Source organism: Danio aesculapii, chromosome 5, assembly GCF_903798145.1.
Source record: "Danio aesculapii chromosome 5, fDanAes4.1, whole genome shotgun sequence".
NCBI lineage: Eukaryota > Metazoa > Chordata > Actinopteri > Cypriniformes > Danionidae > Danio > Danio aesculapii.
Genome location: NC_079439.1, coordinates 30,215,507 through 30,236,987, shown reverse-complemented (window position 1 = coordinate 30,236,987; position 21,481 = coordinate 30,215,507). Strand labels below are relative to the sequence as shown.

Below are 21,481 nucleotides of genomic sequence, written 5' to 3'. Positions count from 1 at the left end.
TATTCACATGCCCCCATCTTGTGGTGTATCCAGACTCAGGGCTTTGTTTTCTTTAACCCTCTGAAAGTAATGGTAGCACCATTTTTCATTGTACAGGCATTCTTAAACTTGTTGTACTTGTAAAATATTTCCACACATCATATAGTAGTACTGTACAGTCTGTGCTGCAAGTTTCCCATGGTTGTGGACAGCAAGGAATTTCCAAGTCTTGAGAGGCTCATTGGTCAGAAAATGTGGGAAAGCGGTTACTGGATAGTAAAGGAATGCACCTTTTTCTATTGTGCGTAGGTGAGGATATGAACGTAGTCGAACACACAGCCTTTTTTAGGGATACTCCATTTGATAACATGCACAAACACAGAGAGTTTATCTTTGTTTATCTTCACGCATGCATACAACGTGGGCATCTATTGCTATCTTATGTCGATTGATATCGTTCTTGTTTTGTTTTTGAGTAATTTGCAACAGTACATTTCTGCAATTTACAACTTTTTGTTTATGTCGGATCATTGTATGTGTTTTTGTACAGTCTCATTTGCACATTTTAATTTGATTTGCACATTCCCCCCAATGACGTTTGGGTTTTGGGAACTCCTTTTAAAAATTGCACATTTTTGTACAAAAGAAATCCTATGATTTAATCCAAATTTGCCACTTTTTTGCTAATATGTAGAATGGATATATTTCCTTGAGAGATCAGGTTGCCATTTCTGACGGCAAAAGAAAAGCCTGGTTTGGTTTTGACATCTTTGGGCATACTAAGTAGTCCAAAATCAAAGTGAATGTGTGAGAAAATTGTACTCATGGTTGAAGATATTGGACTGCATGTGATCATAACTGTTCTGTTAATGAAATTCACAGAACACTCTATATACATAAATGTAAAAACTAAATTATGTGCAAGTTGCAGAGTTTTTGTAGAAGAGTGCATTTGCATAAAATATAATTCATTACAAATCTTCACTATAAAACAATCTTCACTATAAAAATGAATAAAATTCATACTTTTTTAAGCTACGAACATTTTTTTTTGTAACAATGTTTTAAACTCGCTTAAAATGATAAATTGAAATGATATGTTTTAAAGTGATATGCAGATGATAACCTTTAGATTATGGTTAATCCAACCAACTAGGGCTGTGCGACGTTGGAAACAATTTGTTTTTCTGCAATTTTTTTTTTTTTTTTTTTTTTTTTTTTTTTTTTTTTTTTTTTTTTATTTATATATATATATATATATATATATATATATATATATATATATATATATATATATATATATATATATATATATATATATATATATGTAGCGATTAAGAATATATAATTTCATGAAATGAATTGAATGGCTCTTGATTAGATGCCCAAACTAGGGCCCACGGGCCAAGGTTGGCCCTTGGTAACCTTTAATTTGGCCCGACATCCCATCTTAGAAAGGGATCCCATCTTAGTATTTTGTTTCATTGAGTTATAAAAAAAAAATAATAATAAAATTTTGGATTCGGCGTTGATCTCCATTGTGTTAAAAAAGGAATTGTGTTTTTAATGTAATAAGTTCATTATAAAATGTTTAAAAAATGTTTTTTGCATTATTTAATATGATTAAACCTTTTTATGTATTAATAATATGAAATAAATTAAGAAATTAACCATGGGAACTTTAATGTAATAAACATTCAAAATATTTTGCTGCTTGTTCAACCTACTTATGTAAAATAAACTTCTTAGGGTTTTTTTTGGTACAACTTTTAATGTTTAATGTTTAATCCACTCAAATGTGTTCGCTTATTTGAGTTGCGACAAACTGAATGAATTGTTTGGAACCCAGCATTTTTTACACAGGGTGTCTGTGGGGTCTTAAAGTTGATAAATCAATTGTAAGAAAATTAAGGCCCCTAAAAGTTATTAAATCTAAATCAAATTTTACAAGGTCTTAAATTGTGTTCAAGCGTTGTCCAAAGTGTTTGACTCCAAAAAAAGCCTAAATATATTTATTTTCCTCCTAATATTATTATCAACAACGGCGTGCTCAATCCACACAATTGGTTCAGGGGCTGAAGCCTGTCGCTGAAAACAACCGCATGATTTATTCTTTCAAGCTTTGTTTCTTCCGAGCTTATCTGTGTTCTGTTGCATGGTTGTGCTCCATTGATTTATTTAACTACAACTGTTTACTAACAGCTGTTTATTAAGTTAAAGGTTTGATACTGATTAGAACTTGATTGAAGTGTTGATGAGGTCTTAAAATATTCTGAGGTCTTAAAAAGGTATTGAAATTACCTTTAGGATTCCTGCATATACCCTGTCACAGTGCAGTATATTTAACTTCAGCCCACAGTCCTCAATCAAGTTTAGTTTTTAGCCTTCCATAAGAAAAAGTTTGGACACCCCTGATTTAGATAGATTGGGAAGACAAAGTCTTTTTCTATGCAGTGTCTTAATTTAATTTATCAGTTAAAAGCATTTATAATACAGCAGGGCAAAGATAAAAGTGAAATTAACTGCGCTTTATGGTTTTCTGGGGAGTCTAACAGTACTCAAGTACAGAAATTGAACAATCAATTGTAAAATAACATGAACATAATTGTTTAAATAATTTTAAAAAATAATAATAGTTTTATCTTTAATAATCTAATCCTGTGATGTGATGATAGCGGATACACGCGTTGTGATATCGATGCTCAAACAATATGTTGTGCAGCCCTACAACCAACCCCAAATCTTGTGCATTACAAGTTGGTGCCTGATCAACTATCCATATACTTAACATTGTACATCCTGCAATGGGACTATTGAACATTTAACATTATAATGTTGATGGCGAAATTATATATTGTGCAACTTTACTCATTGTTGGGATGATCTAGCTCCCATTTCCCTCTATTGAACTTTCACTCTGTCCGCTCTGACATGGACACATTCCAAAGTCCCCCCCCTGAAGGCCCGCTGCCCCCTGTGTGGTCTGCATAATTAAATAGTAATTATCTTCCCCCAGTGCAACCTCTTTTTCAGTGTCTTTCTCCCTGAAACTCCACAATACACAAACAGAGACTTTATTTATTTTTCTTTGTTATCAGAATCAGACTCTCATGCATTACCGAGATGTTTGCTGGAGTGTCGAAAATCTGTTTCTGGAAAAGCAAGTTTTGTTCCTTGGCATTGTGATGAGATATGGATTGTGAAATATTGTGTCAGGAATGATTTGGCATGGCAGTGGAGCAATGAGGGATCTGCCTAAAAATGATTGTGTTAGATTGATGCCCGATCATTGGGTAAACAATGCAGTAACAGCTGCCCAGCCCTTACAGTCAGCTCTGTTCTCACCGTGACTCCTGTAGGTAAACTACACTTTCCACCATTCCAAAAAGACATGTCTACTATTATAGAAATGACTCTCATGCCAGTTTCGAGGTTTAGTCATGAATCATTTGAGGATTTTAGAAAATTAAAATTTGTGTATGAAATGAATTAAATTTATTTGAATGTAAAAGGAAATTAAATCTAAATAAATGCAGGCTGTTTTGACTTACTGAGCCATGCAATGTAGTACTGTTGTCATTGAGAGCACTTTTTTTGTTATATTCTGGAAAATAATTCTATGTTTATTACATTAATATTCAACAATACCAGTGTTTTACTTTTAGACCAGTTTTAATTCATATTTTATTACAACAAATAAAAGCGTTTGTTATTCTGACTAATTTGGAAGAAATATCAAGACTTTTGTTTATAGAATAAAACGCATATTAACGTTTTACTCTAACCTGTACATAATAAATCTATTAAATCCAGAGAAACTTAGAATTTTCAAGTAGTCTCTTAATTTTTTACATACAGTAGATGTGTCTGTATGCTTTTACACAGCACCTACCTTGTGAATAAACACATACATGACTTGCTTACAGCAGTGGATTTACTTTTGTAATGCCCTTTTAAATTGAGGTTTTTTAGAGAGTGAATACTGGGAAGGAAATTATTTTATAAATATATATATGCTTCTTGTTTTCCCTGCTGAAATAAACAGCTTAAACCAGCCTAAGCTGGTTGGCTGGTTTTAGCTGGTCGACCAGCCTGGTTTTAGAGGGGTTTTGGCCATTTCCAGGCTGGTTTCCAGCCATTTCAAACTTGGTCTTAGCTGGTCAAGCTGGAAAATGACCAGCTAAAACCAGCTTGACCCGCCTGGTTTAAGCTGGACATAGCTGGTTTTGGCTGGGCTCCCAGCCTGGCTAGACTGGTCAAGCTGGTTTTAGCTGGTCATCTCTCAGCCAGACCAGGCTGGAAACCAGCCAACCAGCCTAGGCTTGTTTTAAGCTGGATTTTTCAGCAGGGTTATCAGGCAGCACCGTGGCTCAGTGATCGGCACTGTCACCTCACAGCAAGAAGGCTGCTGGTTTGAGTCTTGGCTGGGTCAGTTGACGTTTCTGTGTGGAGTTTGCATGTTCTCCATGTGTCTGTGTGGGTTTTATGTGTGTGTGTGTGTGTACGGGTGTTTCCTAGTACTGGATTGCAGCTGGGAGGGCATCCGCTGCTTAAAACATATGCTGGAATAGTTGGTGGTTCATTCTGGTGTGGTGACGCCTGATAAATAAGGGAAAAGGGAAGGAAAATGAATGAATTTGTTTTTTTCCTCACTAAAAGGTGCTATACTAAACCTGAAACTGCAATTCAAGACTCTTTCAAGTGTACGTATTCTTGGTAGTTTCAAATAACAATAACAACACTGCTGTAGATGCAACATTTCACATCTCATTTCACTTTTCTCAGCACGTAACAAAGCTCATATTTCACATCACCTCTAATATGCTATTTATTTTTTTTAAAACAATGCAGATGGTCTGGGTGACCTTATTCTCAGGCCGCTTGTCTCCTTTTTCACATTCCCTTCTGCCTGCACAACTGCCTGATGGCTTTAGCAGCTCATTTAATTACATATTCTGGTTTTTAAGGGGCAAATATGATGGATTGAGTGTTGGTCAGGAGAAATCATAAGCAGAGCTCCAGAGACGTTTAATCTCTGCAGTGTAGAGCAAACACATTTTAAGGGTGTTACTGTGTGCATTTGACTTGGCAGACTGAAGTATGTAAATGCTACAAGTCAGGTCTGTTTATAATTTGCTTTGATGGGAATTGTTGATGTTAATGGTCTTGTTGAACTTGAGTGTTCAGCTTCGTGGGTTTGGTTTTGTTTGGTTTTTTTGAGTCCCTTGTGTGAAACTTAATTTTTCGAGTCATAACAATCCGATTTAACCTTGAAATGTTGCTTAGCTTACTGTTACTCCAATAATTTTCTGTCAATGCTTTTCTTCAGCTAACTTCCTATTCGGGCTGCACACACTTTTTTTTTTTTTTTTTTTTTTTTTAATAAAACAATTAGTTGACTTAAAGTGAGTAAACCCATTGCTTTTAAAGTGATTATTTGACTTTACTTTAAAAACCCATTGCCTTAAAGGGCACCTATGATGAAAATCATCTTTTGGAAAATGTTTGGACAGAACTGTGTGTAGGTAAAATGTATATTGTAATTGGGTACATGATATTGGGGTGATATAAAGACAATAAGTCTCTTATTTTTTATTTCCTGACATTAAAATAGGATCCAAATCCCTCCCGTTTTGAGGCCCACCGCAACTTGACGTAAGAGTGGGGTTTCCCCGCCCACCAAATTGATTAACAGCTGCATATTAACATGTATCTGTTGTAACGCGTATCATCATATCAACAAGACAGGATGTGCAAAAAGCATCCAGGATTAAAAGATCTGTTCAGCTCTCTGTGATCATCAATCATCATCAAATGTGACTAAGAATGAGTTTTACAAGTTTAAAACTTTCTAAAAACAGTGCATGTTTGTAATGAATTACAGCAATTTTACCGTCTTTATCACCACAGGTGCATGTCAGTACAATTATAATAGAAGACGCTTCAATCCCAGATTGTGGATGTTAAATCAGGTTTATTTTATACATGAACATAACGGATATCCATACAGCAGTGGATATTAACATGTATCCTGTCACATGTGCCGTGCAAAAACAGGGCAAAGTTAAATGCGCGTGCTATGTGTGTGTGCGCTGTGTATGTGCGTGAACTTTGTAACGACATTGTGTGTGACTCATCATTGCAGAAAGGCTTGAAAAACTCCTCAGCAAATGCATCAAATAATCATTGGGAAAGTTCTTACTATAGTTTTTCTCACAAACGTTACGCGAGATCTGCTTCATGTCAGTCACTGTGCTGCTTATTTGATGCAGCTGAGGCGGAAACTGTGGCAGGGAGAACTAGCATTAAAGGCAAAGTCAACAAAAACATTTACATTGTGTTCAGAGCAGAAAATCCCAATATTCCGAAAGCTATAATAAATAATCTGATGGGTGTTTTAAGATGAAACTTTACAGACACATTCTGGAGTCACAATCTTAAAAAAGGGCTAAAATAGGTGCCCTTTAAATGTTATTAAATGAATTATGTTCATAATTATAAAAAATAAATCTACTGAATAGTTCCAAGCTATAACAGGTTTACTCACTTTTTCTTAAGTCAAGTCAACTTGTCATTTTTAAGGCAACGGGTTTACTCAGAATCTGCAATGTTGAATTGTGATTATAGATTACCAGAAGCCAGAGTCATTTGAAGATTTTTTATTTTTATTTATTTTATATTATATTATATTATTTTTACCATAATGGAGCAAAGATTTAATATTTACATGTTTTTAAGACCTGTGACTGTATGAGCTTGTACGAGTTAAAATCGCATTCCGGCACAAAAAATTTTACCATTTGTGACTTTAATAAAAATTATTTTATTGAATTATTTAGACAATGAACACTATGCAGTGCTATTTTAACTTTATTCATTTTCTCTACCTAAAACATTTTCTCTCCCTTACCAAATAGAGCTATTTAAGTAATTGGGTGAATTTCAATTTGTATCCCTGAAAAACACAACAAAACATTGCAATGTCTGATTTATTTATTTATTTATTTATTTATTTATTTTCCCAATATTGTGCAGCCCTACTTCCAATGGATATTCAATGGGCAATTAGATGACCAAGTTTTACGTTTTTGATCATTACCAAATCCATGCACCTCTAATTTAATGACTAATCAGGTTGTTACCAAACAGACAGGAATGTTGTTGTTTTTTTCCCTTTCTCTCTCTTTCCTTGAATCCTTCCAAGAGGTTGAATGCCTCCAGAGTTTTACAACAAGCCCTACATAGTCATTTGGAAAACATCCTGCCAGAAAGTAGTCAATAATGAAGCTGCCTTTGTTCTTGTGCCAGCAGCAGTGCTGATCTGCTTTTTTGTGCACATGAAGGACAAAGCCGTGAAGCTCAAACATTGTAATCTCGTCTTCCGAACAGATACATGGAGCTCACTGTCAATTGCTGTTAATGTGTAATGGCCATTGATGTATCATGATTTACAAGTTTTTATTATTGCAAGAGTTTGCATTTGTTTATAGTGTAATTACCTTTTTTGTGTGTTTGCAGTGCGTTGTTGTTATTAATATTGTCATTTTATTATTATAAATATATATATATATATATATATATATATATATATATATATATATATATATATATATATATATATATATATATATATATATATATATATATATATATATATATATATATATATATATATATATATATATATATATATATTTTTTTTTTTTTTTTTTTTATTTTATAAATTTTTTTTATGTCTAGTTAAAGCTGGTTGAATGATTGTTTTGAGTTCTGTGAATTTTCATTGATTTAATTTTTTTGTCTGTGTGTTTTTTTTTTTTTTTAGCACGGACAGGAGAGCTGATGGGAGAGTTTGGCCGGCTCTATGAACGGCAGTATGCAGTCGCTCTCTTCAATCAGATGCGTTATGATGTCGAGGGTGGAGGAGGTCCTCAGCCTCAGCTACTGCACAGGAAGGTACAGATCTAGTAGTAGTTTATCCATATAGCCCATTTTTTACAACACAGCATTGCCTCCAGTGCGGAAGACAATCAGTGCTAATTAAAGTAACACATCACACAACCCCTCAACTTTCAAAAGGCACAAATTCTAAGGACGTAGATGCAATTTCAGAAGGTTTTTAAAAACAAGTAAGGTTGGAGTGTGTCTAGTGTGAGGTGGAGACTTATTCCAGCACTTTGGATTGATTACAGTGAAAGCCCAATTCCCCCTTTGCTTACACCTGGTGTTTGGTACAGGCAGAAAAGACAGATCTAATGACCTACTGAGACTCTGTTAGTCTGCGGGGTCTTAAATTTTAAAAACTAAGTATTAGGCCATAAAATGTCTTAAATTCACTTAAATATTGTCCTGTAGGTATTAAATCAATTTAATCAGCTCTTAATTTTCCAGTCAGGCCAACACTCATTCAATCACCAACAATACATCTCAATAAAACCTTTAACAAAGTAAAATTCATTAACTCAGTTTTTTCAAATTTATCAATACAACCAGAGTTTGCTTGTTTTGACACATTAAATAAAATATGTGGCTAAGAAATGACAAAATTAGATTTTTGGAGAGGATATATAAAATTCTTTTCCACTTGCTGATAGAATAAAATGCTTGGTGTTTAACCCTGTATAGGTCAGATATTGTATTCATAATGGTCTTGAAAAGGTCTTAAAGTCTTAAATCTGACTCTGTGAAACCTGCAGAAACCCTGGGGACTGTATACATGCTGAAGAACTTATAAATAAGGAGGTTTCAGACCACCAGATATACCTCTTTCTATTCCTCTTTTTCACTCTGTTTGCAAAACAAGTTCATCCAGGGTCATTTCTCACAGGGCGGGAGTAGGGCTGCACGATTTTGGCAAAAATGTGAATCACAATTTTTTTTTTGCTTAAAATCAAGATCACGATTCTTTCTCACGATTCTGTAAATGTAAAATTAAGGTTAATACGGTTAGCCTATTATTATTGTTCATTCTCAAACATATGGTAAAACAACAATAATAATATTAGGCCTGTATGTAGGTCTACTGTTGCATAAAATGCTAAATTTTGTATTATGGTGGACTTGAACAGACTTTCAATATGTCCTGTTTGTTAATTCACAGTAAAATGATGACATCAGAATATAACTATTCATAATTCTGAAGTTGATTTATTATGTTTAAGACATGTGCTTGTCATCTGTCATTGACAACATTATTAGACCATTATATTTACATTTTATATATATATAGAAATGAAATATATATATATATATATAGGCTAGGGTTGTTATACTGACACAGTAAACATTTATTTTCATGCACAACACTGTTCGCTATGAAAAAAAAAAACATATCAAATGCTTGTCGTAATCATAACTCTAAAATGCGATATGAACATTTAAATGCTGTGCGCACAGGTTTCACTTCCTAGTGCGGCTCATGGCTGCCGTCACTGTGAGAAAAACACACATGCATGCAAATCAAACCTCCCGCACGGCTCTCAAACGATCGCTCTGTGCAACAAACTGAACGTTATTTACAACTTTATTACCTGTTATTCACAACATATGCAGGTTGTGTTCACTAAAGTAGGCGTCATTTGCGTGCACGCGCGCGTTCTCTGCAGTAAACAAACAGTGCGTCAGCTCACGTGCGATTTCACGACCGTGAATTACATGAAGACAGAAATGACATTTTGGGTGAATTATACCTTATAAATACAGTATGTGACATTTTTTAACGCCATTTGAAGGTGTCAATGTTGCTGTGAAGACTTCTGCAAATCGTAAAAAAGCTGAATTTGGATCGTGTGTAGGGTCGAATCGAGATCGTGATCTTTTTTCGATTAATCATGCAGCCCTAGGGTGTAGTGTTGTAATGGCAAATAGCAGAGGGGAATAGATAATAATGGCTCTGTTTGAATAATTCTCGACTTGTTTTTCATTTGAAACGTGTAGAATTATCAGTGTGACCCTTTAAATATGAGCAGTTTTTTTCCATGTATCAGACAGACGCACTGGGTGGGCAATGTAAACAACAATTAAATCCTTCCAGTCTTAACATCTAGTTACGTAATGTATAATTAGGTCCTCTCTGAAAATAGATGGACCACTGTGTCTCTCTCTGCTTAAACAGGACTGTCTTTTTTTCTATTTTTTTTTTGTAGGTGCCTCTTAAGAATAAATCCATCTTCTCTGGAGCTTTATTTCAATATCTAGAAGAGAATAAAAAGTGGAGAAATCGTTTTCTCTTTATTCCTGACTCCTACAACATCAACTATTATGAAAACAAACAGGTAATGTGTTCAGTGAAATGAACTGAATCTCTTTTCGGTTTTGTCATGCTACTTTTTTTTTAAAATAATGAATTTCTTTTTGTATTGCTTGCTTTAAACTTGCTCCACAGGACAGAGATAATTAAATAAATGCAATTTAGTTGGATCAATGCATTATTAATTTATTAAAAAAAAAATAATTATAAACAAATAAAATGTCTGCATCTGAAATCGCCTACTACTCAGTAGGTACTGCATTTGAATTTGAAAAGTTAGAAAAGTACGTTCTATACAGTATGAATGTCAGTAGTATGACTACATCCGCCATTTTGTCGTGATCACGTGACCTACCCGCGTCAGTTGTATCGATTCACTTCAATTCATGAATTCTCTCATAGCATGCATCAGATGTGCACTTTAGAATCTCGCAGGAAGTAATAGGTCATCTGGGTACTTCTCACATACTGTTTTTCAAATTCGATGAATTCGGACATACTACTCTCCTTGCATACTATTTTTTGCATACTATATAGTATGAAAGTATGCGATTTCGGATGCAGCCATTTATTCAAAGTACGCTGTAAAAAAGGCTTGGTTCCACTCAATCGATTTGTATTGGGACAAGATAAAGGAATTAAGTTAACTTAATGTTTACTAATGTAAGTGGATTGAACATAAAACAGTTGAGTTGTCCAAAAAAACCTTAATAATTGTGTTAAGTCATTTTACATAAGTAGTTTGAACAAACAATAAGCGTCTTTTATTGTGTGCAAGTCATGCATTTCTGTCGTGCCATAACACTTGTGTTTTTTATATTTAGGCCCATGAGCGAGGGCTGCATCCAAAAGGCAGCATTAACTGTGCGGGTTACAGAGTCCTAACCTCTATGGAGGAATATCTAGAGCTCCTAAACACCAGCCTCCCAGGTCAGTCTGAAATATTGAGAGAGATGGGAAAACCTCAGGGAGGAAATGAGGTCTTAAAATTTGCAAGGTTTATTTTGCTAGTGCACATTGTTTGTCTTAAGGTGAACAATCCATCCAAGTTATTCATCTAAAAACAAAACTTCTTTTTTAATCTTTAATCAAAATCTAACTATTTTTTTCTGCTCTGGAACTGCAGTCTTTCTCTGAAAATGTCAGTTTGAAGGCATAGGTTAAATGTGCTTCGCTACGGCCCTCCAACTGTTAGTTTAAGATGGAAGTATGTCATCATACTGAAACAAAAGTCTCCAGTAACTTCTGGTTCACACAGATTTTAAAGAAATTAGGCTCTATAAATCTGTAAGAAAGTTGCTGGCTTACCGGTTTTACTAGGGTCGCGTTGTAATGACAATGAAGTTGAAAGATTAGATAACTGTACATAGACAAGGTCAGTAAGCAATTGTCTCACACAAGACTCATGGTAACACATAATGTAAGGCTGTGACATTTAAAACCTTGTGTATACTACTCAACCCTGTGTGCTTTCACTTTAAGATGGGCAACTGCAGGCAAAAACTTTTTATATTTTCCACACAATCACCAATTTTGGTCTCTTTGAATTTTAATTTAAAGTGTTTTTTCAGGCTAATTTAAAGAAAACATCCAAAATACATGTTATCAGATTGTAGATTTCAATTAAATAAATTGATTTTTAAAGCAAATTTTTCATTAAATGAGTGGTTTTCTCCTGCACTTAGCCCTAAATCTCCACTTCAGCAGCACTTACAACTATACGGTTTTATTCATATCTGATCAGTATTGTGAGTTTTTACAAAGGGCTATGTTTATACATAAACTGCCTGCTGTATATACCTTTTTAATACAAAAAATTGTGCAAATGTACTTTTTGTGGCAGTTTGCAAATTCTAGATTCCCATAATACCATAAAACCTTCAAATTTAATGTGTCAAAACAATTGAAGAGCCCCTATTATGGTTTTTTGCAGCACAGCACTAAGGGAATGAAAACATCCAGCTGATGTTCAAATCTGAACGTGCATCTTGTTTAAAAATATAGATTTTTTAAAAATAAAATATTAGACTCTGAGTAGTTTAAATGATTTGTCGTTCGTCTGGATCTTTTGCCTGTTTGTATCGATGTTGACATAAATCAATGCCAAATATGAAGTACTGGATCCGGTTAAACGTGAACGAGCCTTTCCCTTTAAACGCTAGCAGAGTGCAGGGTGTGTGGAACTGATCATGACTGAAGATGAGTGAACATTGAGTGAACACTCTGGTGATTAATGCTATAGTTTACCCTGCAACGCGGGATTCATCGGCTGTTTGTAAAGGAAGGATTAGAAAAGATTTTGATGTATGGGACTTTATCAGTACACAGTTCATTGATCAGTTTCTTCCTCCCTTTCACAAGTGTAAGTAAGTGCGGTTAAAATGGTTGCCTGCTTGTTTTCTCTAGCTTGCAAAATGTGTATTTAATTGTGTTTTTTTACTTGTAACCACTCCACACAGCTTGTACTGTATCTGGTTAACTCTTTATATTCACATATCGCTTCTAAAACCATGTTGAAAAAGTGACTTGTTGTTTACGGCTTTAAATGCGTTCGTGAGCTAGCGATCCTCTGCTGTTTATCACTGCTATGGCCACCGTCAGCTGTTTCTATACACGTGCAGTGGTCAAGTTTCAAATATTTCAGCTTTTGCCACTGTGTGGATTAATACTGAATGTGTGTCATGGTTAAGAATAGAGCAATATGCTGGTGTTTAACTGCATCGCTTTAATGCACTCCTGCATTGGGCTCACACATACACCCTACACTCTATTTCAATATTGTTGATAAGCCGTGGTGGGCGTTTCTCTCTGTCTCGCGCTGAACGCAGTTTACCAATCGCAACAGACTGGGTCATCTGCCAGTCAGGGCAGATTAGCATTGTGCTAAGGAGAGGTTTGGGAACAAATGAATCGCTGAACAAATCAAATGGGAGTCGTTGGGATAATTAGGTAAAAATAAATGCATATTATAGACAATGAATGTGTTTTTTGACCTTGCACGCATTTCAGCCTGTCGTTGGAGACGCCCCAAAACCAAAATATGATCTTTTTTTTAACGCATAATAGAGGCTCTTCAAACTCATTTTGATCTCGCTTCACTGTTCTCCAGAAATGTATGTAAATTGGCACATAATTAATCAATGCATCGTTTGCGTACTTAAAGTGTTTATGAAAACTTCATGTAAAAATCATGATGCAAAAAAGGTTTGCCGTTATTAACGTCAGCTGTGGATTCTTTTTTCTTATTCACCTGCAGTGTCTTGCTTTAAATGAATGCAGGATAAAGTTGAGTGAGTGTCTAGATAAGCAGTGATGGAAGGGAGTGTACAGAAGCAGACTGTGATCTTTGTATGTTGTGCAGCTGTGCTCATGATGACTATGGAGATCTTCTCATCAGGCCATATGTAAAAGCATTAAATCATACGATATGCGTTTTCCAGGTGTGAAGGCTAAAGTTGGCAGTTCTCCATTCCTGAAATGTGCGACTCAGTTCCCTCTCATCCTCTGGCACCCTTATGCTCGTCATTATTATTTCTGTGTGGTGACCGAGAAGGAGCAGCAGAAGTGGAGCGCCGTCTTTCAAGACTGTGTTCGGCACACAAACAATGGTGAGTCTTAAAATCCTGTTGTTTAACAAACACGCACACATTTGTAAGTCCAACGCACATTTTTACATCACTTTAACACCCGTACTCTAAGGCTGCATGACATAAAGGAGTAAATCTGATATGCTGGTTTGGCTTAGTGCAGTTTTCACACACTGCAAACAATTAAATAATAAAAGTCCTTGCTGCTAGTTTCAGACTCAATTGTATTTCAATTGAATTTACACGCCTGATATCATTAACTGCATGTTTAAATGTAAACCAACATCTGTCTCTAAAATAAAAAAGATCGTTTAGACCTTCTAATACTAGCAATCCCTGTTATATTTCCTTTTTTTCTTTCTTAACATTATTTTCAACGCAAAATTAATTCCAATAAAGTTACCCTACTGACTAATTCTTCCCAAATATAGTCGTTTTATTTATCGAATGAAAAATGCTGTATTAATTTAATTTAATTTAATTTAATTTTTAAAAATTAATTAGAATTTTAATTAAAGTAGTTTACATTTAATTTTAATTTAATTTAGTATTTTTTATTCAATTAATTTAAATTTATTTGTTTATTTATATTTGTCAACATGTATTGCTGAAATACCGAACACAAAAGATTTAAAAAAGGTTGTTGGTTTTTCTCTATATAATGCAGCCCTACCATATACAGTACATGTTCAATGTATGACTCATTACTTGAGGTAACTAGCCTTCATTACTCTTATTGTCACTGTATTGTTTATCAGAATAGGCCGCTTTCAGACTCACTAGTTTAACTGATGTGTTATTTCATAAATCAAGCCTTTTAGACAGCCCTCTATCAAAAAGGAAACTAGAGTGGAACGTTTGGCACGGTTGAAGGTGCTCATTTGGCCTGTTTGATAATAGAAAGAATTTCACCGCTCAAGGCTGTAAAAAGAGTCAGATGAGATCATAGAAAAGCTGGAGATGTGCTTTCATCCTTCATGCCTCGTGCGTTAGTCTATAACTGTTTATACTGTACAGCAGCTTTAACTTTATGGTATTAGCTGAAATTATAGCATTTTACTGTAAGATACCTCTTTCTGCATTATTTTTGTAAATCATAATTAAATGAATTGGGATTTGGGCAGACCTTTATTTGTCAATTCTCAGACTAGAAGTGAATGCATTGTGCAAAAATCTTTTGTTTCCAATATAGCAACATTTTTGCCTTGGGCTGTTCGTTGTAACTGAGTTTCACACTGATGTCACTGTTAGATTGCTTGATAAGCCGTTTGTCACTCAATCAAGAGCACACTTGACTATTTGGGGGATATGATGGGATTGTCACAACATATTGTGGTTATAGCACCTGCTTGGTGGGAACTTGGTAAAGTTTTGCTTGACACTATCAGTGGTCTTAAATATTGCTAATATTATCACTATAATAGACAGCTGTGATAGTCATGGTTCTGTTTATGTTGAGTTTCTGACCATGTTTCAACTATTACCGGATGGCATGTTGGTGCCTGTACTGTACATAAAGGAGATAAGTTTAGATTAACTAGCTACATTTAATGAGCTAAAAAAAACACCTTTGTGATTAAGTATAGTACAAGCCCTCCTTCCAATAAGACATGACCAGTAAGTTTATTTGTTTCTCATCAGGTTAATGGGATAGTTCACACAAAAGTTAAAACATGGCTTTATACTAGCAAGACTTGAGCATTTCCACAAAATCTGTTATAGTCACAGGTCTCCAAAACGTATCTCTTACTTGCATTTTTTTTCTTTAGTTTTCATTAGATGATCCTTTTAACATGCATTACACAAAAACAATGCACATGAATTAACCAAACAACAGGTAAATAACACTAAAAAACCCAGAACATGCTAATGTACATCGCTGATAGCAAAAATATGAAGCAAAAAAGTTATATAAATATTACTGGATGTGATGTCATGTAGCTGTTACAGTGTTCTTTTACTGTTTTCAGTGTACACACACTGTACATTCATTCATTCGTTTTCTTTTCGGCTTAGTCCCTTTTATTAATCAGGGGTCACCACAGCGGAATGAACCGCCCACTTATCCAGCATATGTTTTACGCAGCGGATGCCCTTCCAGCTGCAACCCATCACTGGGAAACATACACACTCATTCACACACATACAATACAGACAATTTAGCTCATCCAATTAACCTGTACTACATGTCTTTGGACTTGTGGGGGAAACCGGAGCACATATACTGTACAGTACGTTGTAATTTGTGCTGCAGGTTTTACTTCCATAAACTGTACATTTTTAGATTACCAGTAAAAATGAGATCTTCATTCATTTTTTCATTCATTTTTGATCGACTTAAGGCTAGTTTATACTTCTGCGTGGAGTAATCGGTGTGACCCACGGTGCCTGCCTTGCGCATAGTTGTGCATTTATACTTCTATGTGCTGCTTGTGTTGCTCTGCAATAACACGCTAGCTGCCAGTAGGTTTTTGTTCCTCTGTGTCGAGTTTCTTTACAGGGTTTTTTTTTGTACAAGCTAAAACTCGCTCATTCAGAGGTGGGAACTGGCTGACGTGCTACAACTTTAATTAAAGTAAACCAAAAACAAAAGTTTTTATCTGAAGCTACTTCATGGGACTCAACACTTGTAAACACCTGCTCCGTTGGGCTTGTGGCTCTCAGCAGCGCCAACAATCATCACTGCTACCAAGCTGACCAATCACAGAGCTCATAGAGCCTAGTTACATTTTTGAGAGGTGCCTATCAGTGTCGGTGTCGGGCTATGCGATTGCACGAAGGCTGCGCCGGACCACACTCGTGTGCTTGACGCAAAAGTATAAATCAGCCTTTAGTCTGTTATTTATCACAGCGGAATGAACCACCAACTACTCTCATATGTTTTACACAGCAGATCCCCCAAAATGAGATATGGTTTAACCGTTTTTAACTGTCTGTTTACTGTTCAGAATGTCAGTTTACAGTTTTATCTGTAGCAAAGTTTTCATATTTTGAGGTGTTTTCACGAAGGTCCTCTTATGGTATAACGTGCTCGTCAGCACATTTCAGACACTAATTCAGCATGATTTCAGACACTAACTGGTGTCATATAAGTTCAGTCTTGTTGGGCTTATTGTTGGTGTTGGATGTGAGGTTGTCCGTGTCTCATATACATGTTCTGATGGCTGTTGAGCTGTTTTCTCTCCGCTGTAGTGCAGATTCCAGAGTGGTCACAGCTGGGCCTGTCAACCCATAATTCAGTTTGGATAGGAGGCTGCTGGAGGGAATGCACACTTGCGGCGAGGGCAGTAATGTCCCCTGGGGTATTAAGGCGGCCATTTAAAAGTGTGTATGTGTGTATGTGAGAGAGCTGGCCAAATCCCTGCTGCGTGTAGTATGATCTGAATGCAACCACATCTGTAGAGACGTTTTCCCAAATAAGGCCTGGTTCAGATCTTTTCAAGTTCTTTACTGTTCATTAGTCTAAGATGGTTGCTGGCTTATTGAAAGTAAGTTTGACTCATTGAGTATGTTTACATAGACATCAATATTCTGATTTTAATCTGATTCAGACAGTACTCTGATTAAGAGTCTACCATGTAAACATCGATTTTTGATTAATTTAATTTAATTGGTCATAATTGAACTAAATGGAAAACGAATAAAGACATGTGGAGAATGCTGATTCTGGAGTATGCACTATTATTTGCACCTACAGTAAAAAGTCAGTAAAGGACCACAGACTCCTGCCTCGCAAAATGCTGAGGTTTTTTCCCCATACGACATGCGGTATCAAACTCCATTAAACAACCTTCTTCCAGCATTTCATACTCTCATCCAATATCTCGTTTGTCGTGAGGCATGCATGAAATGTGAATTGAAATTAAAGTTAATTAATCAATAAATTATAAATGGTTAATCAATCAATTATAAAACTCCAGAGGAAATGTGGATAGCATGGTGACGTAATGACGTTAATTGAATTATGTGCTATAACATGTAAAATGGGGCGATTAAAAGGAACATTCAAAAAGCAACTCATGTAAACACCTTAATCATATTAATGTCTATTCAGTTTAAGGCAAATAATTCCATTAATGAAGTCCATGTAAACATAGTCATTGTCATTATTATTATTAGGATATGAAATTACTTGGACAATGAGTGAGAGTGAGTGAGTGAGAGAGAGAGAGAGAGTGAGTGAGTGGGTGGGTGGAAGGGTGAGTGGGTGAGTGAGAGGGAGGGATCTAAAAATCTCTGCTATCCGGCACTTTAACTCAGGTTGCCCAAAATTCAATGCATTTAAAGTCAAGTCAATGTTCTACCCATACTTCAAATGGGTCCTCTACTTTTAACCCATCCAAGTGAGCACACACATGTCAGGTGTGAGAGCACACACACATAAAAACACAGTGTGAGCAATAATGGTTTAGGTGTCTTTTTCAGTGGCACCTCAGTAAAGATGGAGAGAGTACAGTTCATTCACACCTTCCATCTTCAATTCCTGCTGGGACCAGGAATTGAACCTGCAATCTTTCGAGTCCAACTCTCTAACCATTAGACCACAGCTTCCCCAATGGCAATATATGTTGCTGCTTTAAAGTGGAAGAAGGTTCTTTTTAATTATTCAAATCTATGAAAAAATGTATATTAGAGTAACTTTTCAATAAAAGTTTTTTTGAGGGACCAAAAAAGGTTCTTCTATGGCATTACTGTGAGATCATGTTTTGGTTCATTGAAGCACCTTTAATTTTTTAACAGTGTGTGCACTTCAAGAGCTGACTCTTTACTATTTTGATTAGGGCTGCAAAATATATCATTTCAGCATCGTTATCGCAATGTGATCATTCACAATAGTCATCGCAATATGCACAATGCTGAGTTTGGGTTATTATTTATTTCGCAAATGTATATTTGGGGCCTGTGAATGTGAGGGTTTTAAAAGCATTCAGGCAAAAGAACCATTTTGTAACTTTTACAGATTAATAACAATCAATTTTATTGAATTATTTTTAAATCTGCAGTATTATTTTACATTTGATTATTCAATTACTTCTTAAATACAGTTCGACGACTCTGAAAACAATAAAACACTGTATATTTAATTTGTATCTTTTTCTTTATTGACTTTATCTATGCTTGTAGAGCAAGAGTATGCTTGTTTATTATATTTTATGCATATACACACTTCTACAGAATCATTCCAATAAATCTAAAATTATCGATTCTTTCCAAATAGTTATTCATCACATCTAGTGAATCACAGTCAAATGGATGGATTTCAGTGAAACAGTAAAATGTAATGCTTAATTTCTGGTATTTTATCAATTCACACTGCTTTATTGCTTTACCATCTGTATTGATTGCTTTTGTCCACAGAACAAACGCTCTCTGTGATGTTATGAAACACTGGTCTGATTCATCACTTGGAAAGATGCTGTGTCAGTCTGTATGTTAACTGGTTACCATGACAGTTTAAGCCAAGCCCTGCTGAAGAGGTGTAGGTTCTAGTGATTCGTAATGGGCTGTCATTTATAATTTAGTCACTGATGTATCTGCCCTTCCCTTTTAGCGTACCTGACAAAATTACACATTCATTAGTATTGTAATTATGATAAATACTGTCATAGTAAATGGTCATTAAGTGGACTTGTGAGTGATAGTATTTCCTGTGAGTCATTGAGCATTACTGCTGTTCAATAAATCCACTTGTTAAGTCTGTCACGCAGTTCAGTGTCTGGGTCCAAATCAGGTGCAAAAGCAAACGACAAACAATGCTAATCTACACTAATGGTGTGCTGTAATCCTGACTGTAATCATTATCTCTAAATTGCACAATAAATTAAAGTGTATGAGAAACTCTAATTGTCTTCTAAAGCAATCGATTCTGATCTGCTAAAATGAGTCAGTAGCAATTCCAAGGCAAGTTTATTTTTATAACACATTTCATACACAGTGGCAATTCAAAGTGCTTTACATAAACAGGAATAAAAGACGTAATAAAACGAGTGTATATGAAAATAAAAGGGAATAATAACAGTGATTAAAAACAGATCAAAACCGTTATAAAGGTTGCAATCTGTCGTACGTAACACAGTGCTATTAATGGCACAGCTAAACGGATGTGTTTTCAGTCTTGATTTGAATGTACCTAATGTTGGAGCACATCTTTGCTTTGAATGAAGTTTTACAATTTCTAGTTTATGTGATCCTAAAGATCTGAGTGATCTGTTGGTTTTTTGAGCATATCTGTAATGTATTGAGGTCCTAGGCCATTTAGTGATCTATAGACAAGTAGTAATATTTTAAAATCTATTCTGAATGTAACTGGGAGCCAGTGTTAAGACCTGAGGACAGATGTGATGTGCTATGATTTTCTGGTTTTGGTCAGAAATCTGGCAGCAGCATTCTGGATGAGCTGCAACTGTCTGACTGTCTTTTTGGGAAGGTCAATAAGGAGTCCGTTGCAGTAATCCACCCTGCTGGTGATAAAAGCATGAACAAGTTTCTCTAAGTCCTCACTGGAAACAAAGCATCTAATTCTAGCAATGTTTTTTAAGATAGTTTGCTGATTTGCTTACTGCTTTAATATGACTACTGAAAGTCATATTTGACTCCAGAATCACATCAAGATTCTTGACCTTATTTTTTGTTGTTTGACCCTTAGAGCTAAGATACACATTCACCTTGAGAACCTCATCTCTGTTGACAAATGCAATGATGTCAGTTTTCTCTTAGTTTAACTGAAGAAAGTTTTGGCACATCCAATTGTTAATTTCATCAATGCTTTGGCAAAGGGTGTCAGTGGGGCTGAAGTCATTAGGCAGTAAGGCTACGTAGATCTGAGTGTCATCAGCATAGCTGTGGTAGGAGATTTGGTTCTTTCTCATTTTACTCAGTGGGAGCATATAAAGGTTGAACAGGAGAGGTGCCAGAATTGAACCTTGTGGAACTCTCCCTTCAAAAAGTGAGATCTGAACCCTTTGCGGACCGTCTCAGACATTCGTAACGCATTTGTATGGCGCCATCTATTATTATTTGTTGGCTTTTTTTACTGGCTTTAGGAGCTTTCTTTAATCATATGAAATTAATCTCTTGTGGTATGTGGTATCTTTGTTCATGAAGAGTGAATTCAGTTACTGATCATAGACATTCAACGGAATTGCTATTTTCAGCAGTGACAAATCTGATCGACCATTGTGTTTGTTAGCTCATTTGAAATGTGTGATTTCTTTTTAATAACTCTAAACTCATCACTGTGAAATGTCATGCTTGCAGTGGAAGTTTAACTTGATCAATTTGTTTCTTCATTGTTTTAATCCTGCGACTTTGACACAGGCTAATATGCTAAAATAGGTGAAATATCCTCATGAAGTCAAAGACGGATATTGTATTAATGTTTAGTTTCATGTGCTGTAAGCTATAGACCAATCACAAAAAGAATGGGCCATCTGACCAATCAGAGCAGAGTTTGCTTGCGGTGAGTTCATTTAAGACCCTTAGATTGCAGTTCTGATTTAATGTAACGATGCAAGTCTATAGAGATAGAAAGAATGGCAAAGTAACCATGTCAGTGTGATTTATAATCAAATAGCTTTTTTTAAAGGAGTTCTTTGTGAGTCAGCATTAAACAGCAGAGCGCAGTGTAATCTGATTTACAGACAAATGACTCTAATGAGCTGGTTCT

General features: G+C 35.4%; 1 protein-coding gene across 1 annotated transcript in view; it reads left to right on the top strand.

The window, feature by feature from the left end:
- Positions 1–21,481, top strand: part of niban2b (niban apoptosis regulator 2b) — a 55,975-nt gene that overhangs the window by 10,484 nt on the left and 24,010 nt on the right. Inside the window, exons 2-5 of the mRNA XM_056457875.1 lie at positions 7,805–7,935; positions 10,125–10,253; positions 11,053–11,158; positions 13,669–13,836. Of these exons, the coding sequence (XP_056313850.1) occupies positions 7,805–7,935; positions 10,125–10,253; positions 11,053–11,158; positions 13,669–13,836 (534 nt within the window). The remainder of the gene's footprint in view (positions 1–7,804; positions 7,936–10,124; positions 10,254–11,052; positions 11,159–13,668; positions 13,837–21,481) is intronic.